At 36.2% G+C, this 25,666-nt stretch overlaps 3 protein-coding genes across 3 annotated transcripts; 2 read left to right on the plus strand and 1 right to left on the minus strand.

Annotated features, from left to right (window-relative positions):
- Positions 1 to 7,367: 7,367 nt before the first annotated feature.
- On the plus strand, positions 7,368 to 19,215 carry LOC110371956 (aromatic-L-amino-acid decarboxylase). Its single transcript, XM_049835897.2, has 6 exons — positions 7,368 to 7,557; positions 15,818 to 15,902; positions 16,048 to 16,282; positions 16,917 to 17,166; positions 17,254 to 17,402; positions 17,542 to 19,215. The coding sequence occupies exons 2-6, from the start codon at positions 15,823 to 15,825 to the stop codon at positions 18,256 to 18,258; spliced, it is 1,431 nt and encodes a 476-aa protein (XP_049691854.2). The 5' UTR covers positions 7,368 to 7,557; positions 15,818 to 15,822; the 3' UTR covers positions 18,259 to 19,215.
- Positions 19,216 to 19,686: 471 nt separating this feature from the next.
- LOC110371916 (peroxisomal N(1)-acetyl-spermine/spermidine oxidase) lies at positions 19,687 to 21,781 on the plus strand. Its single transcript, XM_021328365.3, has 2 exons — positions 19,687 to 20,110; positions 20,333 to 21,781. Exons 1-2 carry the CDS (start codon positions 19,809 to 19,811, stop codon positions 21,636 to 21,638), a joined length of 1,608 nt encoding a protein of 535 aa, XP_021184040.1. The 5' UTR covers positions 19,687 to 19,808; the 3' UTR covers positions 21,639 to 21,781.
- Positions 21,782 to 22,957: 1,176 nt separating this feature from the next.
- Positions 22,958 to 25,291, minus strand: LOC110371926 (BTB/POZ domain-containing protein 6-A). The gene is made up of 2 exons (XM_021328388.3): positions 24,965 to 25,291; positions 22,958 to 24,561 (listed from the first exon to the last, which is right to left on the minus strand). Exon 2 carries the CDS (start codon positions 24,559 to 24,561, stop codon positions 23,212 to 23,214), a length of 1,350 nt encoding a protein of 449 aa, XP_021184063.3. The 5' UTR covers positions 24,965 to 25,291; the 3' UTR covers positions 22,958 to 23,211.
- Between the last annotated feature and the right edge of the window lie 375 nt (positions 25,292 to 25,666).

Here is a 25,666-nt window from a genome sequence, read left to right on the forward strand (position 1 = left end):
TACGTGTATTTTCTTTGTGCGGACGTAATTACCAAATCGTGCAAAAGCCTGGCATATCGCAATACCGGTTATATAGAGCAGTGCTATAAAAAAATAGAGAAGGTACATTAAAACTAAAGAAAAACTATATGACTTTTATGCTTTTATGTAAGAACTCCGTTTGAAAATAATGTGCGGCTAGAAATCAATTTAAATACTAAGCAGTAGTTTATTTAATATCTCATAGGCTGTATTTCACCTGGATGCGGACAGTTATTTCCAAGCGACGCGGGTTGGGTACACTCTCGGGAAACAGCTAGTGAATGAATTACAACGAAAATAATAATCCTTGCGCAATTTTAGTTTACAAAACATTGATACGGCGTAATGCGCACGTCGCAGATAAGTAGGAAAATTAAGTACCTACATAAAACAAAAACAGAAATTACCTACCTTTGTAGGTACATGTGTACTAATAATTTATCCTACTAATATTATAAACGCGAAAGTTTGTATGTATGGATGTATGGATGTTTGTTACTCTTTCACGCAAAAACTACTGAATGGATTTTAATGAAACTTTACAATAATATAGCTTATACAACAGAATAACACATAGGCTACAATTTGTAAACATATTGTTCGAAATACTAAACCTGCGCAGACGAAGTCGCGGGCACCAGCTAGTATTTATCTAAATGTAAGTAGGTAAGCAACGTTTTATTTGTAGGTAGGCAACCAATATCAATGTTTAGTAATTTTTATCTACACTTGTTTAAACCGATTACGACGACGGGACCCGGAAGCATAAACCTTATCTTATGGACAGAATCAGTCAAGAATTTAAAAATGAATCATACCTTGAAAATCCCATAGACAGAGTTTATGGACACAATACCCCATACATTATACCTACTTACATTATGTATGTGGTGAAATAACTTCGAATAATATACAACATCAAGACGAAATTCCATATTATGTTAAATACTATGAAGTAGACAGTGAACTCTGATTAATGATCGGGGTACGCTTTATTTAGTCGAAAAGTACATATCTTTGGTATTTTGTACTTACAAACTTTCCTTAAATGTAGAAAATCCTGAAGACAAGGATAAACTGCGGTAAATACTGTTGCGGATGCGCCGTAACAGGCACTGTGGGCATGCCCACTACCCTAATTGACTTGTGACGTCATATTCTTTTTCTTTTATTTTTAAATAATAAATCTCCCCATATACTTCCTTATGCTCCATATACTCCTCTTATAAACCCCGTTATTTACTACTCTGTTATCTTATAAGTAATACCTCTATGTAATCCCCTTACAAATTCTATTACCTATATAATTTGTTATGTACTCCTTTCACCCTTGTGTTACCCCTATGTATTCTCTTGTGTAGGTGCCTTCCTATATTATGAATGGACCTCCTTTACTTCTGTAAGGTTTCTTTCTATTTTACTCGATCTTACTGCTGGCTGATTTAATTCTTGAGTTGGTGAACCTGGCTTTGAGCTTTGGAGTTACACAGGAGAAGATTTGATATTTATTTTTACTAACTCTCTACTCTCTAGTCTTCAACTTTGGCTTTTATCTTGAAACATTACACGTACAATTTCCTTAACCTACAGATCTTTATTGTTCTAGTTAAGTATACGTACATAAAACTTTCCGAACAAGTCACTAAACCGAAAAGCTCAGAATAATGTCGTGATAAGTCCCACTTGTTGCAATAGTCAGCCTCCCTGTATGGTAACCATGGAAACGGTGCGGACGACCACCCTGTTTCCCCCCATTTACCCCTCCCACGTCGTCCTCCCAGCCTCTTGTGAAGTCGAGAGAGAGAGCTTGCGTCATCGCGGGTAATTACACATCTAAAGCTTTTGATGGAACAGAGCTTTGTAGCGGTACGGTCAGACGCTGAGGCCATAATTCATTTCCGTTACGGTAGCCGACTTCTCATGACTAGGAAATTGATTTAATATTCTCACCCTTACGATTTATTATGTAAACTAAAGGCATCATCGTCTTGGAGGATTTAACTAACTCTATTTATAGTTTATACATATGTCTGAAGTGGCTATAAGTAAATATTTTAATAAGTAGTTAGTTTTCTACAAGGAACCTATCTACTGACAGATATGAGATGGTGATTTTTTACATTCTAATATTAAAATGGACTTCAGCCGTTTTAAGGCTATTCATATTAATGTTAATGATTTGATTTGATTTACCTACTAGAGTAGTTAACCGGGAAAGACCCATGTGTCATGTGAATTCTCAGTTTCTGCGCCTAATTACTAGCAATAAGGCAGAGTAGGTACTTAAATTATCTTTCTAGTAATTAATCTAATGACAAGTTCGCGTGGAATTGCGAACGACAGGTACAATTGTTATGGAATACTCGAATTGTACTTATCTAACTATTATAGAACTTAAATAACAATCAGGTTAATAATACCAACTTAAAATTAGCAGATTGTTTTTGTTTAACAATAGGTAAAACTGAATTGCATCTGCACGATGGATGGATGAATAAAAAAAAATATAAAAATGTATATTTTTAACTATTTTAGTATGGGCCAGCCCTTTGGTCACGACTGGACTCCACTAATCGCTTAGGTACTGATTTCTCGAAAGAGTCTGTGGGCACTTGGGCCCCATGGTCCCAAGGTTTCAACCAAACGGCTCAAAAATGCAATTACCGGTGAGGTTTACATATTTGTGCCGTTTGAGGTTTTCCGCGGTTGCAGCAGCTGTACCGACAGGATATGCATTGCCATCCAGCGTGGCAATGCAGCCAGCCTTTTGGTCACGATCCCCGCTGACAGCGATGCGGATGAATATTTTGATACTTAGTTTTAATATTTCCTTTATAATATTCTTATTATTTTAATAAAGTCACTATTTTGTAGTTAGAGTGAAATTATACTAGGTACCCTAGTACTCAACATTTTTCGTGTACTATGGCCTTAAAATTCTTGTTGGATAGTGCGATAGTGCATCTTGGAAAAGCGCGCGCGCATGTAGGTTTACATAGGACTCAACATATTTTGTAACCAGAAAAGAAAATTGTAGGTAGGTACAGCAGTCAGCAATAACAATAAATTAACAATAATTATTTACATACACTTAAAGCATGATAAAATGGGGAGAGTGTTATACGCTGAACTCTAAAATACTTACTAATAAGGAAAACTAATTTATTGTGGATGGGATGAGCAAAATACAATGTGACTGAGGCACCCAAAACCTTTGATTGTAAATGCACGTTACCTTTATTGTTGCAATTTAGGTACCTTTCTAAATAATACCTACGCACAGATAATTAGCTTGAGGAAAAAACTGTATTTTTCCTGAACAGATATGATTATCACGTACATTGATTAATATCTCATCTGAAAAATAAAAAAACCCGCAGACTAAGACCACGCTCTATACACATTATTAAGAAAAAAATGTGTCAAAATTGTTAAATGCTTTATGAATGAAAGAACATGTTGAAGCAAAAAGTACAGTCTTTTACATTCAATGTAACATTTCAATAATAAATAGGACACTTTTCCAGCACAGCGGATTTTGTCGAGATCGTAGCGCGGGGGTTAAAAGGAATTGAATCAATTCAACGCTTGGTCCCAACTCCCAACGAGCGAAGATGGAGTGGGTGGGTGACTAGAAACCCCTACCATTGCACTTACAAGAGTTATGTATAACCATGATCATATCAAAACTATATCTGTATATCCAAAGTCAGTGACAGGAAACCAGGTACCTGCCTACATTTCAAAATCATGGGTGCTCTGGATGCACTAAGTCCCTATGCAAAATGGGTTGATTTTGGTTGGTTGGTTTTGATTATGCATATCGAGTAAATTACATAGTTTTCTAAGATTGCAGTAGGAGTAAGAAGTTAAGTATAATGAAGGACAGAAGGAGTGGCAAAATGTTTATGACCTTTGCCTATCTAAAGTCCTAAATGTATGAATGAAAGTGACCGTAGCATGATATCTATTTATAATCAACCTACAATAAATAACCACTTGTGACAACTAAGGCTATAGACATAGAGTAATACGTGTAACCACGTCATAAAACCGGATAAGTATCCGACATTGAAAAAAACTAAACTTAAGCTGTGTTTGAGCTACGTGTTTAAGGGAGGTGCGTAGGAAGTCACTAGGCCACAATCAATCTGCCTATATGTAAAAGGCACGTCAACTGTTGATTAATTTATATAAATAAGTGTAATTCTTAATGATACGACAGTTACCTAACGATTTAATCTCAGTGATCAAAAGGATTTAGATAACGGACGATGAGTGTGTTGATACCTACACTCTCCAACATTAATGATTATGGTATCATTGCGTAAATCTTGGCAATCTGTAGGTACCACCTACTAATATTATAAAGAGGAAAACTTTTTTTTGTTTGTATGTTTGTTTGTACCCTAAAAGCTCCGAAAGTACTGGACCGATTTGAAAAGGTGTAGGTAAGTACAAAAACCAAGTACCTACGAGTAGGACTTCGGACGTAGGGATCCGTACCTATCACTATCTATTAAACATCTTTGCATGGGGGCTCCCTAAATTATTTAGGTATTTTATTCTAGTTTTAGTATTCGTAGAAATACAGCGTCCGAGATTTCAACTGTCTAACTATCTCGGTTCATGAGATACAGCCTGGTGATAAACGGAATACGGATATCATTTAGTTGCGCTGTAAAGGAAGTTTATTTATAGTGATGAATTTTCAGATAATGTAACGGTAGATTAACAATCAACTTATCATCGCTTGACAATACTTAATAAATATCACTCAATAGCCGTTGGACACGTGTGGATATATCCTAGAAGTCTGATGCAATTTCAGCAAGCAGAAGAGATCAATCTGGTTGAAGTTCGAAGCTACGGGTGAAGATACCTACGGCATGCTATTGTTTTAGCTTTATAATAATTAATTATGCTTACCAGGGTTTGTATAAAACCTTTTTCTGAAGGAATACGGAGAACAGTTAGGGCAGTACCTACGTAGGTATAACTACCTATAGAAAGCATAGTTAACGCTTTTAAAAAAGTGTTCAGATAGCGTGTTTTATAGTCACAAAAATATACCTACGGACGAAGATCAATTTTATTTGAAAATAAATATTTTCATGTAGTCACTTAATTACTTGCCCGTTTTGGACATAAACAATCAAAGAATAACAAAAAATAAATTAATCACTTTAAGCGTGCGCTATTTGTGTCACGTATATTTTATCGGACAGTTCAAACGTAACTTGATGGACGAGCAATCGGTAATAATCAAAAAACAACAAAAAAAAATGAATGGGCTTTGCGATTTTTGGGGAAAAGATGGGGAAAACCCATACTTTGACGACGGAGCTCAATTATGCAAAATACTACTTAGATTTGGTTATTATAACGCTCTATTATCATAGTTTTGTGTATTTTTAAATCATCATCATCTTCCTGACCTTATCTCAAAAATATTTGGGGTCGGGGCAGCAAGTTTTCTCCTTCCATATTCTTATATCTGGCGTCATCTCTTCAGTGTACTAGACTTTCACACTATCCATTCTTTGTTTCTTTGGTATTTTCTTAAAATTGGTTACCAAGCATCATCATCTTCCTGTCCTGTTCCCAAGTCATTTGGGGTCGGCGCACCATGTCTTTTTCTTCCATTCCTCTCTGTCAGACGTCATACTTACATCCACTCCCTTCAGCTTCATGCCCTCTTTCAGACAATCAATTTTCAGGTTCCCAAGCAAAATGTTAGAAATAACGTCCTAGTTATGCTATGATACCGTATCTATAATATATGTATTTCCAAAGTTCATAAGTTCAGAAATGTGAGTGCACCGATGTGCCTCTGATGTACTTAATATTTGGATGAAAGGCGTGAGCCGATTTTGGGCTCCAGATACCAAAACCTCCTCACAATACGCGTCGATTCAATTAGTATCGCCTCCGAAGGCGGTCAGACGCCTGAAGAGAGTCTCTTGAGATGTCGATCGAGGTTCGTGGCCATTAGACCATTGCCCATTACGACAATCGGCACAATAAAGGAAGGCCATATATCAATAATCCACATGGCGACAATCTCGTAACTATGCTAATTCGAGATGTTTGATAAAAAATATTTTTAGGATCTCCATATCGTTTTAAAATCAGAATTAACGTTTTAGCAAGGGTCAGGATGACGGGTGCATTTTTGTAGATGTGATTATTTTTTAGATATGATTTAAATAGAATAAGTGCTATATGAAAGGAATGCACATGTAACGTATCCGAATATACTTTCAAAGAATTTCAATGTACTACATGAAAAAAAACATAACCGACTCCGGTTCCTTGTAAACACCTGGACCTATTTGATTGAAAATCTTATACATATACTTACTACTCTTTTGATTGAAAATCAAATATCCCTATATCTTGTTGAGTAAAACCCAGCCATGTTTCTTCTGGAGACCTTTGTGTTCAGAACTCTTTCGGGCAATCCCGCAGTCCCTCGAAAAATTCCACATCCCCAAAGACAAAAGTGCCTGGATACTGCCTGGATCTTTTAAGCTCCTGATTCCTGAAAGGAAAATGTTTTTTTTTTCATCTGGGCTCCTGATATACCGAGTAGAAAAATTACGTTATGTTGTGTTAACACTTCTCATACCTGGGTATTTCCAGATGATCTTCTATGAGTCATGGGAAGTGTCAACTTCAGGCCAAATTCAACCTAGAACCACTTACCATGAATAATAAATTCTGTGATTATAATTACATTCTATTTAAACTAAACAAATGAACGCAGTTCAAAATTAAATTCAAACCTAGGTCAAGGAGTGTTTCACGTCTAATCTGATTGTATCAGGGTCTTATAAATTTTGTGTCACAGTTTTTATGAATCATTTTGTCTATTACTTTAGCTAATGACCTATCTTAATTAAGTTTAGATTCTTAGGCACGAAACTAGTCATTATCCAAGACATTTCGTATTCAGAAGCATTCAGGTGATGAGTTAACATTTCCGAACACATTGTTAACGAACAAATGAATGACACTTAAATAAATTGGCACCAATAGTAAACGTTTCCAATCAATCTTGATACCCTCAGATCTAGTTCATTTATTTTAATAAAGCAGAATTGACACTCGATTCCGCGGCTATTCTGTCAATACAAGAGAGTAAATATTGAGATGTCCCGCTTAAAGATTGGGGTGCGGAACTCTTCGCATTGAAAGTCTCTTGAGGGTACGGAGTACTTTACAGATTCAATTCTTCTATTAGCATTCGAGTTGACGGCTCATGCGCCGCGGCTAATCTTCTAAATGGAGTCAGCTACATAGTGCACAGTTCCCTCGTATCGTAGCTACGAGTATATAAAGGTTGCGAGAGTGGCGGCGGCGGGCGTAGTCCGAGACTGGCAGTGATTTGGGCGCACCGCGTTCTCGCGATCATACAAAGCGCGTAAATTCACGGACATTGTCCAAAAGAAAATTAGTACCAATTACTAGGTGACGCTGTGTTTTTGTTGAACGTCTGCAGTTTTTATATTTTAAGCAATTTACATACATTTGGTAAGTGTTAAGAACTATATACAACTATTTTTAAATATTTAACTTTTTGAATTGTGATTGCTCTTAAATAATTAATTAACTCTTAATAATTACTTATGGTTATTCTTGGTTGAAAGTTATCAGCCAAAGATTTAACGAATATTGGACCCTAACTCTACTAAAACTAAGACAATACAACTTGAATCTGGAATTAGCACCTAACTCTACCTTCACTACTAACTATTGCACTTAATTGAGCTCTTAGGAAACTACTAGCTCCAAAACTGCAAACTGCATTGCTAACTTGCAATGCAGGTTATTCATTAACGTTAATGTTTACACTATTTGTTGTAGTTTTACTATCACGACACTAATATTATCATTACACGAAGTGATAATATCGGAAGTAAGATAAAGCCTTACATTGATAAAGAGTTTTCTTTAATTACTTATTTTTCTTTTTTATCGTTATGAAATCGAGCGTTAAATCGGTTGATACGAGTGCAAGTTTTATTGATAGCCAGTTTTTTATTTATAATTTAAATTAAATTAATAAAAAATACTATGCATTGTGTGTAAGTATTCATAAAACACAAATTCTTCAGAGTAATATAAAGTTAATTTAAACAAAAGAAAGGTTTTACAATATTAACAAGAATTTTAAGAATGGTTAAATTACCTAAATTAAACGTAACGTTTAACGTTTTAGTAATTTGATTTGATGAAGATGCAAAAATCATAACGAGCTTTCATTAATAAATCTGTGACGCATTAATTAGAAGTTATGCTTAAGTTACGACATATTTAGGTAATGTTCACATAATTATATGATTATCTCAAATAATTTGTCATCATTATCGTGCGTGGTATTTACTTTCAAACTCAATTCAACCGCCATAACATTCTGCAAGGCATCAAGGCTATGTCAACTGTGCAAAAATATGTAAAATCAGTTAACGGGTACAAAAGTACCTAATCTTAATTATATAAAAAACTGTGTCAGTGTGAATTAAATTAGTAAAAGAAAACTACCATTCAATGCAGAGCTTTCTGAAAAATGTTTGCGGTAGATATGTACGTACATATTGTACATCCCACTGCTGGTACATAGACTGTTGCAAATATTGTTAACATTAATACAATTAATTTAAATATTTAATTGTAAGTAGTTATTGTAATAATTTTGTAAATAGAGTCTCCCAAGACTAATTCATATCTGCGGGTTAGCTACCGGTTACAATATCGCTTTTAGCATTTATCTCCCACACTGATATTGGAAATACGATTCTAGATCTACTCAATTGTTATTTTAAATCAAATATCCCTCCCTACTGCAAATGTTGTTCCTTGTTCTAATTTTAGATATATCAGTTCGTTAATAAGTAACTAAACTCCTTTACTGTAAACTCATTCAGTTTCATTGAAAAAACCTTGCAATAACTTTGCATATCAATTATTTTAACGCAACTTACCTTAAAAAGATAATATATCCTTCCTTTTTTTCCTTTCTATTGTTTTTTTTAATTGCTCATTTCAATGTCTCAACTTTTCTTGGGAACCTATTTTATAACTACGTATGGTCATTAACGAGGTCATTAAGGATAGCAAGTCCGACCTATTTCCGTAGAGTTATAGGATTATATCGAATTTGCAGAAACATCAACCAACCTCAGAAACTAAGCCATGTAGAAGGGTCATTATAATTTGGTATTGGATTTATTATGAGATTACCTATATAAATAGACTGTAAAGAACATTGAACCATTCTTGCTAAATTATTAGGTCCTACTGAATGTTCGATTTTTCACTTTTCTTCTTTGTAAATTTACGTTTTACTTAATCTGTGGTTAACAGTTTCCATCCCGCTCATGCGTGAAAATCCACTTTCTTAAATTCTGGGTTTTATGACGTTTAGAGGTCCGCACGGTTTGAAAAATACTTAATTCAGAGAGAATGATTGGATCGGGGTTATGTGGAAATTCGAGGCCAATATCGGTTGCAATTTCGAAGCTCTACATCACTCTGAAGAGGGAAGCGAGTCCGAACCACACTTGACATTTTCACAGCGTGATGTTCCAATGTACTGTAGAATGTCTACCTAAGTTAGGTATGCGTATATGTGTTTCCAACGGGTGTTTCACATTTTCTTTCCATTGAACATGACTAATTTCCACTAGCCTGTTAGTTTCTAGCATAAAACGATTTAGAAAAAACCATTTGGTTGCCCATTAGGGTGGAGCGATTTTATTTTTTTTGAATTTTTACTTCGGCATACCTGTATAAAGTTGCTATTTTAGGTCATTACTAAATACGAGAAAGCTCAGTTTGTTTACGTCAAGTTTAGAGGTGCCCCCATCATCGTAAAGTTTTGAAAATTTGCGCAAATTCCATAAAATCGCAAACATTGTATAAACCCGGAATTATATTCTTAGCGATGCTTTATTAGTGTAAACTAAACAAGATTGAACTTGAAACGTGTTTGTTCTGATCGGTAGGTAACGGGGTGCGGGGAAGGGGTATTTTTTATTTCACTCCCTCACATCAAAGAAATGGCATTAGCCAACTCGCGCGCGTACACGAGCTCACTTGTTTGTCGTGCACTTAGGTACTTGACACATCGAATCTGACGGCTGGGAACAAATACATATATTGTAAGTAATATTTTTCACATTCAAAACTTGCAGTTTCGGTTATGACCGTAGTACTATTAAAAGTATTCTTTGTCTTAATTACAGAAATATGTTGCAAGTTAAAACACGACAAATGTCAAGCTGTCCTGCCTGTGGTTTGCCAGAAAAGTTACCTGTTTCCCAGTTACCAACTTACAACGACATTATGAAATATTATTTATTTATCAAAAATGAATTGAAGCCTGATATAACAACAAAAGAGCCAACAGTTCATGAAATATCTGAAAGGCTGGCTCAAGAAGTTTTATAAATATGGCAAAAATCGTCGCTGCCAACTGTAAGTTTCAAAAGAATCCTACAATTGATTCGCGTTTATCATGACAAATACAGATGCTTAATGAAACCATATCGAGGCCGTCAAACGGACATTAAATACCAAGAAAAAATTTATAAATTCATATCAGACTCTCATAGTTTCTTTGATATTTGTAGCTGCAAATGCAAAGTTATATCGGATTGTAACTGTCCTAAAGAATGTCGCATTCCCAAGGAGGAAGTTGTTTTTTTATTGGATCGAAGAACGACCAGAAAAATGATGATAGGCGGTGTCGATGTGGCTACAACGGCAAAAATAAGAAAAAACAAGAAAGAAAAGAAAAAGCTTTATATCGCAGTAGAGAGGTAAACTATTTTGATAAACCTTGTTGTTCTCGTTCATTGACTGATGATTTGGTAACAGAAAGCAGCAGCTCATGCGATAGTTTGCTTGTGCCATCTACTAGTCCTCAGTATAAAAACCCAGAACAGGTAAAACATAAAGCTTCGCCACCTAATAAAAAAAAACGATTGAATTTAACCTCATTAGCTCTTGCATGCGATCGTACTGGAGTTTCGGATAGAGCCGCTGCTATTATAGCTTCTTCTGTCTTGAAAGATGTTGGCATTATTGAAACCTTGAAAAATGTGGTCAAGAACGGTCTCAGCATGTGTCAGATTATTGATTTTCCATGTCACACTCAAGCAGTAGAGCGCTGCATCAAGTTGGTGACAGAAGCATCAAATGCAGTTTGTGGAGATAATACAAGAGACGGTTTCATTAGAGCGAGACTGCTTTCGCGTAAACGAATGCCTACTTTTAATACGAAAAAACAGTTTGATATTTAAGTTTGCTTTTTTAATGTTAAATTTTTCAATAAATAGAAAAATTGGATTTTTTTATATTTTTTATTTTCATCTCCTGTGGGGCACCTCAAAATATTGCGACTGGTAAGTCAAATTTTGTACACTTGTTTTGAATATTATAAGACAACTTTTCATCCCTATTCCGTTGAGAAAAAACGATTTTTTTTTTGCTCCATACATTTTCGCTCCACCCTATTGCCCATGGCTTACGGCTAAATAAAAATTATTATAAAAATATTCCAAATAAAAATAGTGTCGAAGTAATTTTGAAATGGATTACTTAACAGTAAATTGATACTGAAATTCCAAAATGTCAGGGTTTTCCAAATTATTAAAATAATTTGCGCCAAGGTATCTAACTTTTACTACGATCGTAATTACATTTAATGTAAATAAATGAAGACTACATTTATTTACCAACCAGTTTAAAGTTCCGCAAAAAAACGGTGTTGTGAAAAAAAAAAACCAAAGCACAATTATTTTTTCAATAAATATATGTATATTGGCCGTTGCGTTTCCAACAGCTAGGAAAAAAACATTCTACGCACAGCTGATTCATTCATTCTATGAAAGTCTCGGTCTGCCGTTCATATGGCCGTAAAACGAGGGATTACCAGTTTGGGATCTTTTACCGGTACCCAGAGCGCGAGCGTCACTACTCCGCGAGGGTTTTTCCTCGTGCAGGTAAATAATCTGTCATCTAAATGTAAATATCTTAAAAGGAAAGTTGAATAAGGATATTTATCTAACGAAATAGTCTCTGGTTTAAATTTTCGCAACGGTCATTGACGTCACAGCCATATCAAATTAATTAATGTTATCTCACTTATGTAGCCATGGTGACCACAAACTCGTCTTTAAGACCTTTGTTAAGACTCGTGTGACATTAATAGATGTTCATTACCGCCAAATTATTTACTAAGACAATGACTTGAAGCAATATAAAAATAATAGACTTTTGTTTGAGATCGCCATATTATTGCGACCTTCGCAGATTGTTGCCATTTAGTACCTTTGTTACTTTGTATGCCCTAGTCAATTCTGTTTCCCCCCACCTACGCTAAAAAATAATACTTGGTTAAAGTATCTTGCGCACTCTATGACCAGTTTAAGTTCTTGATCAAATAAGCGGTCAAGAGCAATTTTGTTTATTACAAAATCTCTGTCAAAAAACATCTTAATTATCATTGACGTCAATCAGCGCGTCATAACCATAAAATGATACCAAGTAATTATATCTAATCATAGAAAGTGAGTGACATTACTGAGGACAAGAAGTTCGTAACGTGCATCACATTACTTAATTGCTCGCAATTATAACTAAATTAATTTTAAAACAATATTTTCTTAAAAACCGTAACATCCTGTTTGTACACAATACTTCCGCTGATTGAATAAAATATGTATTTTTAATGAACGCATGATCATTGTGACCTCGACTAAACTGGTTTACCACATCATTAATGTAATTGTGATATTGAATAACTTAATTGATAGAGCAAAGACAACGGGATCTTGGAATTGTCGCGATGAATTATGAGTCAAACTGTGTATCTTAATGTTTTAGGGTTCCTTCGATAAATATTTACGTTTGTTTAAAATTCCTAATTTATCGCAAAAGACAATATTGACATCATTTCAAATAATAAATGTGCCGTTATCTTATCAAATTACCTACATATTTGGTTTTAACTCGAGCGTTTAAATAAACAAATTTGAAGATATATTATAAGATAGGTATATAAGGAAAAAAAGGAATTAATTGATGTATCCATTTGTAAGTGCATGTGGATGCATGTTTGAACTTGTTGTCCGTCTGTTTGTTTGATCTCGACTATCTTTGAATTGGCTCTACCTAGTAGCAAGGGGTAATTTGGGCTCCTTACCACCCTGATGCGAAAGAAGAAGAGAAGTTACTTTTGGATAGGGATAAAGCCATTGGGAACAGCTACCCATAGTCGCACTGGATTTCTGTACCTTCAGAAGTTTCAGTCCATAAGGCAACATTATTCTGACCACCAACAAAACAATCTCACAAATCACAGCGAGAGGAACCTAATGGAGTTATCGCACAAAATAAATGACCTTAACGGAATCAGCGGTAATGAGTGTAGCACCCGCTTCGCTAACTTTTTCAGCTATCGCGTGAGTGTCGGCTTGCCTTGGCCCTAAACCCAGCGATCGATGCCGTGAAGCAGATACGTTTCAATGAATTAAACATGGTCTTGTTCTTCCCTCGGACTCGCAGATAAACCTACTGAATTATTGCCACGATCTCATTCCCTAGCTTAATGGATTCAAACGTTTTTCCCATAGTTTTTCGCGTAGGTGCTTGGAATTGCAAACCTTTGTCTTTAATGTTGTTAAACGGGTAGAAAATAATAAAGGTTAGTAAGGTATTAAACAGAAGTGGAGCATTATCGGTCCCAAGTGACACAGAGGCTGTACTTACTATGGTTTGCAGATAGATATTCATCTGGCTCGAATATGGGTCAACCTTAACTAACATAGATACAGATACGGAACTATTGTAAAGTAGTTATACGACCCAGGTTAAGGACTTTTATTATGATTGGTTGGTTTAGAAAACAAATGTTGAGGAATGGTTGATATTCCTAGGTCAGGTGAAGTTATTTATTTTGCAATTGTATATTTTTATATCTTTATTGTGTTTCGACACCTTATATTACTACGAGTACCTACCTACTTTTAAAAGTCTTTGATTTAGTATTTTGTTCTAACTAAGGCAACGCTGTAGAAGGGCCGGAGCCTACCGTGGCTGCTGGATTATTCGAAAGAGTTATCTTGACATGATATATAAAGCGCTCTAGAAGGAACAAGGTGGGTTCTAGTCAGTAAGAGTCTGACACTCTCTCACACTGTACCCACAATGGGGGATCATATAACTTGATCATTTGATGACAAATCGTTTGATGATTTCAACCGAAAAAGGCCAAACTGTAGTTAGCTATCTAACAATGTAGAACAAATTCGTCTTAGTCAGAATCTAAGTAAACATAGGTTGTGGAAGCCACGAGCAGCAACGAGGTCCATGTATAACCTCGCACCACTTGCTCGCCGGCGCACGCTCGGTGGCTTGCGCAAGCGCACCGCGCGCGCCGCTCTCTCGGCATTGAACAAGGACCACCAATTCAAGTGTATACGCATTATTTACTTGACAACCGGTAGCATTTCACACTGACATTGAACGGGTGACATAATTAGCCTGATGTAATATGTGATATTGATACGGTCAATGTCATTCCACAGATATCTATAGTTAGGCTCAATGAAGTGTCATAATTAAATTAGGTCTAAAAAGAACAATAATTTGATTAATTATATAATGATTCGTTGTTCCTAGAACTAATGTACATAGTTCCTATTGAACTCTATGAAGTATTTACTTGCGATCGATGTGCAGGCAATTCGGTACATCGGTTTAAGATATACTTTAGCCTGGGTACATAAAAGCAATAACCTCCAGAAGAGTAATAATCTGTGTAATATGTTGCATCAGTAGCTTTCTATTCAATAGATAGATAATACGGTATTTCTCTCTTCTAGCTTCCATCATGTCGGACCAGCATACAAAACTGAATTTCGGTTTGTGTTTTCAAATTACGCATGAAGTGTTATGCTGTTATTTTTTCTGTTTACTGTTTTCTTTTCGCTGTTAGGAACGTTAATTATACTTAGCTCGATCTTCTATAGTAACCCGACTATACGAAGTTTATGCATATTTTGTTATTGCTACCTATATGGATTTCTCGCATTTTATGACTGCTTAATTATCTTTACGCTAATTGTTCATGGATTGAATATTGTTATTATATTGTAAACGTAGTTTATGCAAATTGTACGTAGATTCAAACAAAGGCTTGTGCCTACTGTTTATAAAACCAATACAAACGACTACAAAGGGACACTCCAACTTCTACATACATACCAACGTACTGTGATGATATCACATTATGTTCCATTGATAGCCAATTTGTATATTAATTAATATCGCAATTGCACTACATTATTGCTTTCTGTGTTATGAGCATAGCAAATTACTTTTATAGCTTGCTATACGCTATACCGATCTTCGTATTTTTTCTATCTAACTGTCGTACCTACCTGCTATTATTGGTGTTAGTGTTACCCTATACTTTTGCAATAGAACTAATAAGGATGACTTCGGACACTCGGTAACTTGAAGTTATTATCAGGTTTAAATGGTGATGCAGCACTTCAGAGTAAATTAAATTAATTCTCATAATATAGTGTCCCAAGCCTTCCTTTTCAATGTCCATAGTGGCAAATACCTCGGGCTCTTTGTCTCGGATGGAGACTGATTTTCCTTCATCCTGGAATTTTCCGACAAGAATGTTAATCCTCTTGGAATTATATTTTTAAAATTTTCTGCATTGTCATAAATCAGTTTTCCGTATGTCTTTAACTGTTTCCTTTTATGATTTCAGAAACCATGGAGCCTGGAGATTTCAAGGATTTTGCGAAAGCAATGACAGACTACATTGCTGAATATTTGGAAAACATCAGAGACAGGTTATTACTATTTTACAAAAAAAAAAACCTTTTTCAAACACTTATACCATTCAATTGAATTAAAATCCTACAATTTTACTAGTGTCATATTGTCCCTAATTTGTGTTTATGATTTGAAGTTAACATATCGTAATATTTTTTTCAGACAAGTGGTGCCGTCAGTGAAGCCTGGGTACCTCCGGCCACTGGTGCCAGCACAGGCCCCAGAGAAGCCGGAGCCCTGGACCGCAGTCATGGCTGATATCGAGCGAGTCGTCATGTCAGGAGTCACGCACTGGCACTCGCCCCGGTTCCACGCATACTTCCCTACCGCCAACTCTTACCCGGCCATCGTGGCTGACATGCTGAGCGGAGCTATCGCCTGCATTGGCTTTACTTGGGTATGTTGTAAAAACTCGCTGTAACGTAGGCCATTTACAAAATAAAACGATGATAAATGTTGATCCTCCTCATCATCTACCTAGGTACATGTGTAGTTATCTAAAGCACAGAATAAGAGACCTTAACTTTCAGCATACCTGAAACTGGGGTTTTTTTTTGTTACCGGAATCTCAATACACTATTCCGCTGTTTAGCTTGCCATGTCTGTTTAAATTCTGCGAACCGATAGCAGTGTCAATGTCATGCGGCACATAGGTAATTCGAACAAGGAAAACCGGTTCCATGTCCTATACAGTCTCGAGTATTTTTTGCGTTAAATATATGTCATACTAGAACAAAGAACTTGCCATATAATTCCAATTAATATTGTATGAAGTAGATATGCATATTCGTCAAATATAGGTACTTAAATAATGCTAATCGATACCCAAGAAAAAGCCATCGATTACCGAGTCAATATTTTACTACAAAGACTACATTATCTTATAGCTAGGTACCTACATCTTTACAGATGGATCACAGATCATCGACCGCGCATCGACCTATCATAAATTATATATTAACCGGCTCGGAGAGTAGGACTTATATATTTTGTTCTGTGGAAAAACTATAAAGCGAATAAATCAATTCCAGATTGCGAGTCCAGCGTGTACGGAATTGGAGGTTGTGATGCTGGACTGGTTGGGCCAGATGTTGGGTCTGCCCGAGTCGTTCCTGGCTCGGTCGGGAGGCGAGGCCGGTGGCGTCATCCAGGGCACTGCCAGCGAGGCCACGCTGGTCGCTCTACTGGGGGCCAAGAACCGCACAATTATACGCGTGAAGGAACAACACCCTGAATGGACTGATATTGAGATAATTTCGAAACTCGTCGGCTATTGCAACAGTAAGCAAACTTTTTTCTATTTTTTAATTTGTTGTTCGAGTTATTTGTGTGTACCTACAGACAGATATTTAAGTTTATTGTTTACAGAGCAAGCTCATTCTTCGGTGGAAAGGGCTGGTCTCCTGGGTGGTGTGAAGCTGCGTTCGCTACAACCAGACGGAAAGAGGCGCCTTCGTGGTGACACTTTGCAGGAAGCCATCGAGGAAGATATCCGCAATGGATTGATTCCATTCTATGTAAGACTCTCTTTTTCACTTCTACTAAGATTCTATTTTTTATGAGCTTACTTATTTAATATTTTCATTGAGAATTAAAGATAGGTATTATTAGCATTTCAAAACTTCTCTTAATCAGTGACTACATACTTTATTACAGGTGGTGGCCACATTAGGTACAACATCTTCTTGCGCATTCGACGCCTTGGACGAAATTGGTGACGTATGCTCCAAGCATGACATCTGGTTACATGTCGACGCAGCTTATGCGGGATCAGCCTTCATCTGTCCTGAATACCGTTACCTCATGAAAGGCGTTGAAAAAGCGGATTCCTTCAATTTCAATCCACACAAGTGGATGCTCGTTAACTTCGACTGTTCCGCCATGTGGCTCAAAGAACCGCGTTGGATCGTCGATGCCTTCAATGTCGATCCCTTGTACTTGAAACACGACCAGCAGGGATCAGCTCCAGACTACCGTCACTGGCAAATACCTCTCGGACGTCGTTTTAGAGCGCTTAAGTTGTGGTTCGTTTTACGTCTGTATGGCGTGGAAAATCTCCAAAAGCACATCAGAAAACACATTGCGCTTGCTCATCTATTTGAAAAGTTGTGCAGCGCTGACGAAAGGTTCGAAATTTATGAAGAAGTGACTATGGGACTTGTCTGCTTTAGACTTAAAGGCGGTAACGAAAAGAATGAGGAACTGCTCAGGCATATAAATGGAAGAGGCAAAATTCATTTAGTTCCTTCTAAGATCGACGACACATACTTCCTTCGATTAGCGATTTGCTCACGTTTCACCGAAGATAGTGACATTCATATATCTTGGGAGGAGGTAAAGGCTGCTGCTGATGATGTACTTAAAGGTCACTGAATCGCTTTGCATTTCGATATATTATAGCAATAATTAGAGCCAAAACATAAATTAGACAACTATGCTGCTACTTTCTATAAAGCAGGAGAGAATCGAGATATTTAAAGATTATTAAAATTTGATGGTATTTATTGTATTTAGATGCACAGTATATGTAACTGTAATAACTGTGATAGAAAAATGTTTAGTAAATGAATTGTAGTGCCGTTTGTGACAATAAATAGGTATCTAAATAAGATGTCTTCTCCCGTAAAATGATTACATAGTGACAATAAAATGATTGCTCTTTCCTATTGTAGAACAATATTTTTGTGTTCAATATTATTTAAAATCAGTTTTAATGTCACTAGATTAATTAATTTTGGTTCATTAATTGTGTAATTATATTCCTATACTTACGATAATTTAGCTAATTAAATGCCGTTTGTTGCCTATACCTGTGAGTTGTGATAATTTATTATTAAAGAGTATAATATCTACTTCGATTCCTTATTGGGAAACCAAATGGGACCTATGCTTATGATTGAATATAATTTAAATAAGATACTTTATTATTGAAGAAAAATTAAATGTCTATATTCTTAAACGTTTACTTATATAGCCATATATACCTACATACTCTTAGTCTCTTCTTGCCTATGTCAGCCTCAAACGATGTACGTAACGTACTTACAAAAAGGGATAGTTTCATGTTTAATTTTTAGACAAATCTAGACTTATAAATAGCCTACCATAATGTGATTACTTGATTACCCATGAACGAAGTATGACTTTCTGTACCTACCTACCTATTTTTGTTCAGTTGATGAGGAAATAAGCTAAATGCTCACATCTTGCATATTGTTAGTGTTACGCTTTTAGCAATTTACGGATATGTGTCTATTTAAAGTACCTATAGCTGTTTGTTGAATATAATAAACATGATTACTGTATAATAAACAGTGTTGTATGAATATACTGACGAGTATTATTTTTAAATACCTACCTAATGAACCACTTGATTAGAGAACAGAAACATTGAAATTGAGAATCTCCTCCCTTTTGGGCAGTCTTACGGCAAACGCATCGCGCCATCGCGCGATCGCTGCCAATTAGGACGACGCCTAAAGCGCAGAGGCAGGCCAAAACTGCGGTGGTTGAGTGTCGTAAACAAAGACATGAAAATCTGCGAACTCAAAGAGGAAGATGTCCTGGATAGAGCGAAGTGGAAGAAGAAGATACGGAAAGCGGATCCTGTCACAAGACGGGATAAACGTTAAGAAGAAGAAAGAATTAATTATTTATTGTATCAAAATATTTCCATCAAATAATAACAACAATACTTTCGATAAAAAAAATATATAATCAATAAATAATAAAAAGAACGTTTCTTTTTAACATGTTCTCTAGCAAAAGCTCTTTACGTGAAATTAAGAAGAAAATGATTCTGTTTTCGTCCATGGTGTTTTAAACGTCACTCCATGACTTGAAAAGAAAAGCTTTCAAAATTCGAGAGTGCTATGTAATTTTTAACAAAAGGTTTAGATGGCATATATAGCTGCAATATAAGTATGAAATTGTCACGTATGAAACTAATATGGAGAGGGGAATTTTGGAATTTGATAAAAAATCTCAGCTCTGGGACTCTAGGGCACTGGTCGAATAGACCGTTGGTGACTGAAAAACGTCAGTTTGGTAGTGCTGTCAGCACTGCGGGACAAGAGTCATGCATCCTGGACTCGTGCAGCATCGGCCCAAACTGCCAGGAGCCGCGTGTCATCATTGTGGGCGCTGGCATGGCCGGGCTGTCGGCAGCTCATCGGCTCACTCAGTGCGGAATACGGAATTTTCTCGTACTTGAAGCTAAAGAAAGGTATGTTATAGGTGTAAGTTACAGCTTTAGAAAACATTAGTTACACTTAAGTAATTTATTAGGCATTGACTCGGATTTGAACATAAAAATATCGAATGTGTTTAGTTCCATTCACTTTAGTAGTCGTTTTAGAAAACTTCTTAAGAAAATTGTGTAGGTGATATATCTAGTACCTCCAACCTATAATTCAAATTGTAATCAAAATTAAATTAAAATTCACAGACCCGGAGGCCGAATTCATTCATGTTGGCTCGGAGACGCTGTTATCGAAATGGGCGCGGAATGGATTTTTGGAGCATGTTTACCAAATTCTGTGTTTACGCTAGCATCTCAAGATAAGCTTTTGCAACAACCCTTGCCCCGATTAGATGCATCGAGAGGCTTATTTTGTACAAGTGAAGGACGAGCAGTCGACTTGCCAGTAACAATAACAGCTTATCATACGTTTAGGCAAATAGAACAACAAGCCGCTAATTTGTTTAGACTTGGTGGGGAAAGGCAACATGGAACCCTACTTAATTTTGTCGGTTTACGTATACAACAGGAATTACATAACTTTCCAGAAGACCAAAGGTACGATGCAGCTAGAGTCATGTTTGGATTGACTAATATTTTGCGTAATAAGTGCGGGGATGATCTATCCCTAGTTAGTGCTGATCAATATGGCAGCTATATTGAGCTACCGGGTGGCTCTGTACGTGTTCCACTGGGATATGTCGGAGTGATGGCACCGTTACTTCGCAACCTCCCAGACAACTGCATACGCTATAACAAACCCGTGAACGTCATCCGCTGGGGATCATGCTCATCAGGAGAGGGGCGTGCACTAATTAAGTGTTGCGATGGCGAAGAATTGTACGCTGATTATGTCATTCTTACTGTGTCACTTGGATGTCTTAAATGCCAAGCTGATAAATTATTTGCTCCACCGCTTCCAGTTTGTAAGTTAGATGCTATATGCAATTTGGGTTTTGGTCTCAGCGATAAAATATTCTTAGAATATTCTGAACCTTTCTGGGTATGCCACGAAGGTAATCTCAAACTTGCCTGGTCAGCAGAAGAACTTCAGAGTAGAACTGACTGGACACGAGGAGTATGTGCAATAGATGAACTGCCAGGGAGTAAACATGTACTATGTGCTGTCATATCAGGTCAAGAAGCTGCTATGATGGAATCAATGGCAGATAACGATGTCGCTGAAGGATTAACTCAGTTGCTGCGTAGGTTTACAGGCAATCCGTGTCTACCTTATCCACAAATGATGTTACGATCTCGTTGGGCGTCAGATCCCCATTTCTGCGGATCATATTCGTACATGAGCTGTTGTTCTACTGTAAGTCACCAGTGTGAATTAGGAACACCAGTGCCTGGTCCGTGTGACCCGATGCCGCCAGTCCTTCTGTTTGCGGGTGAAGCTACTGTGCCTGGATATTTTGCTACGGCACACGGGGCACGCTTGAGTGGTATTCGGGAAGCCGAACGTATTATATTGCTAACTAAAAAATTCGAAGGCCCACCACGGCGCTAGCATTTTGTGAATATTCTGTCAAAAATTTTATACATCTATCTATACTTACTGTATTTATATTGTACGTGATTATGTTATCTCTTTTTAAATACTTAGTATGTAACATTTTAGAAATCTTGTTGTATTAAATGCGAGGACCGATTTTTTTTATCCTTTGCTTACCTAGTCATTCCTTTTTTTGCTAGGTTGTTAAGTTCACGGAAGAAGAGCTTAAACCAGGTAAGACGGTAGGAATCTATTTCTGTGATAGGTTTTGGAAGAACATTCGCCACACGCTCGTTTAGCAATACTTAGAGCGTTGGTTGACGCATCTGTGAACTGATAAATGGTTGAGGGATTGACATTGTCATCTAGACTAGGTAAGAAGTAGATACTTCTCTGGGGTTCTAGTGTTCGGCGGCAGTGGCTGTAATTTTTGCTCTTTTGTATTTTAAGGGCCGACCTCCCCCTTTTTTGACAGTGCATTGATGTATTAAAACCTGCAGGTACATCATAAAGTCTATGCCTACGTATCTCAGTATCATTGGTGCAGAAAGATAAGGTAAACCGAATAATACCAAAGTACCTTTTTCTGACACGAATAGATAGCAATGCGAAGTGGTCGTTTGATACTATCGATTAAAGAAATGATAGATACTGTTATTTTTTGTTTGTTATTATTGTGAAATTAAAATAGTCAATGGATGACAGTGTCATTAGATATTTTGTTATCTATCCTATCACATCACACCAATTACCTACTAATATAAAGGCGGTGTAGTGTGGTGTGTAGGTACGTTTGTTACTTTTTCACGCGCCATCGGCTGAACGGATTTTGATGAAACTTGCCACTAATATATGTAGCTTCCTAATTCAGAGTAACATATGGGCTACTTATGCGTAAGCTAGTGGTGTTGAGGCGCATCTCAACGGTCTACATTTTTTAGATGTAGCTGCAAAAATGTTATAAAATCCGAGCAATCTATAAATACGTAGGTATCATATTTTGTAGCTGATAACGGAAATATATGGATAGCTATATATATATTTCCGTTTAAGAGTGTGTCCCAAAATTTTAGGCAAATATTGCCGGTACTGCAATATTGCATTGTCCGTCTGCAATATTGCATCGTCGGTTGCAATGTTGCCGGTCACAGTGTTGCAGCGACATATTGCAGAAAAAAGTAGCCCGCTTGCTGTCTAGACGCGCCTTTATGTATACGCTATATTTACGCTTGGCCCTGGCGTGCCCTGGCTTTGGGCTTCCGGCAGTATTATGACGTCGCCGACTAATATGTTCGCTACATTGGGAGCCGCGTAACACAAAATAACAAACAAAATTCCACTTAGTAGGTAGCCTCACAGAAGAGGTTGTATTTTATTTAATTGATCATAATAACATTAGTTAATATCGGTTTCTTTTAATATTATTTGTTATGCCTCATATACCTTATCTACGTTACACTTATAATTGATTATTCATAATACAATTCATAGAACAATATCACCATTCCTAAACAATAAATATTTTTTAAACTAATATCTTTAAGCATGTATGAGGTAAGAATTGTAAAGTGTTTGGGATTAGTCATCTTTACAAACAAAATTTTAAACCACCAAGAAAACTACCACTACTGCCTGCACTAAAGGAAAGATCATCAAATTCGATTGACACTTTGTGACCAGTAAAATGTCTGTGTCTAAACTCTACAACATATGAGTATGTGTGAGGCCTGTTACAAGGCCACATAAAGCTAATTTTGTACCATTCATCTTTTTTTATGAAACAAGGCTCTGCAAGTTCTATATCAATCATTGAATCATACTCAACTGTTTTTACAAAGTTAGTCAGTTTAAACTCACTGTTGTCTGATTCACACACTACAGACACAGACAACTGCTCAGTATAAAGCTTAGCCGTGCTGTTACGGAAATGTACAGCTGGAGCCATTCTTGTTGGTACGCAAAGTGAATTAATAAATACAGACTTGTTAACTTTTATTCGAGAATGTATGACGTAATTATTTGAGTCAATAACAATAGGAGCTACAGATCTTATAGGACTGCGATAACAAAGGTGCCATTGGAGTTTTAATATATTTCTTGGCATATCAACAGACCCAATAGATAAAATTACATCTTTTTCATTTATATTAGAACTTTTAATGATTTTTTTTAAAGTTTCATATTCATATGGTAAAAGGAGATTATTAATATCAGTAATTATTTCCTCAAGTTCATTGATAGTTAGAGTAAGAAACCTCAATAACTTAAAAATACCATTACTTTTCAATAAATCACGTCTGTTTTCGAATGTGTCCAGAATGGTATTTTGTTTGCAGCAATATCTGGACCACTCAAACACATGCTTTATAAGATCCTTTTCTGAAATATTCATTTGGTCACTTTCTAGAAAAGCTTTCAAACAAGGATAGGTAATTGAACTTTTCTTTTCTTGCAGTAGATAGCTAGCATGTTGACAGAATAGTTTAAGGGAGAATGATACAAGTTGTGCATCTTGCATATAGTCTGGGTAATTTAAAACTTCAACTACATTATCAACACTAATGTTTGCCTGAATGTGAGCAATACAGATCTCAGTTAGGTGCTCTAACAAATATTTTCTTGAGGCATATAATAATTCAAAGGCCTGGTCAATTGTGCTAATTTCAACTGTGTCTGTATAAATATAATTAAGTATAAGTTGGAAAATATCAGGTTGAATATCTGTTATCAGAATGTCATCATTAGATGATAATGGGCCATAAAACATAGCTTCAAAAACAGGACTACTTATGCCTAGGATCAATTTATGAGCTTTGAATTTTTGTCCTCCCACAGAGAAACTGCAGTCACTCCATTCATAGGATACCAAGAGTTTCTTGACACGGTCGTATAAACTGGTTTGGTTATAAGTTGACTGGTCAGTCTTCAGGTACCCCATCTGCAAAAATAAATGACTAGCATAAATGACTTTGGTTTTTGCTCTACCTACATAGGCTGCAGGCTATAGTGTTTTATTTATTTTTATTCAAACATGCATTCACAGAACAAGTTTCAAAAGAATGTCTTAAAAGATCATATTAAAAAAAAAAACAATATTTTTTTTATATGCAAACGGCAAAATTAAGAAAATAAATATGTTGTTTTTATCCGCAACATAATTAATTCATTTTTGTAGAACATTAAGTGCTACAACCTAGGGTCAATGACCTTAATATTTTTATTTACAGTTATGTGGAAGGCGTTTTTTTATCGTTTCGCTTCTGTATTATATATTTTTTAAATGAGCACTTGAACTGTTTTATCCGTCGGAGTTCTCGATATTATTAAAAATATTAACATACCTTGTGCCAGTAATGGTTTATATTGGTTTAAAGATCCAAATATTAACCTTGAACTTGGGATGATCACGCGACCAGAGATGCGAACCGAACTGAGAAAGACTCTTTTCCTCAATAGGAACAACAATAATTTTGTATTAATCAACAGGAAAACCTTCAACAGAACACGCAGCTTCTAAGGTTATAATAACTGCTAATTGAAATAACTCGTATGGTAATGATGTTGAGTGCAAAATGTTTGTGTTTGCAAACAATGTTAAAAACTTGAATCTTGTCTTGAATGACTTCTTTCCTGCCTGACTAGTGGCTTTTCCAGTCAGTTTTTTTGACAGAAACAACTAGTGTCAAGTGTCAAAGCTGTCAAAGTCAAGCCAATAAATACCTTTTGTTTTTTGTTTGACTGAAGATGGACTGAAGTCAGAGTCTGCGTTCCGCAGTTCCGCTTGCTTCTTCTTTTAGTTGTGATCGCAGAGAGTATGTGAGCGCGTTTACGAATTCTACCAGTCATTGAGGAAGACATATTATACCTTACTTTGTTATTATTCTGAGTTATTATTGTGTTGTTCTTCTAATCTAAACAGTATTGTTTAATGTTGCATAAATGTTGTATACAGATATTAATGTAGTTGCATAAAACTAATGTTGACGTGTTATACAGTCTGTGCGCTCCTTTATAGTTATAACGGTAGCGATTTCTAGCGAACA

This window comes from Helicoverpa armigera, chromosome 6 (genome assembly GCF_030705265.1).
Source record: "Helicoverpa armigera isolate CAAS_96S chromosome 6, ASM3070526v1, whole genome shotgun sequence".
NCBI lineage: Eukaryota > Metazoa > Arthropoda > Insecta > Lepidoptera > Noctuidae > Helicoverpa > Helicoverpa armigera.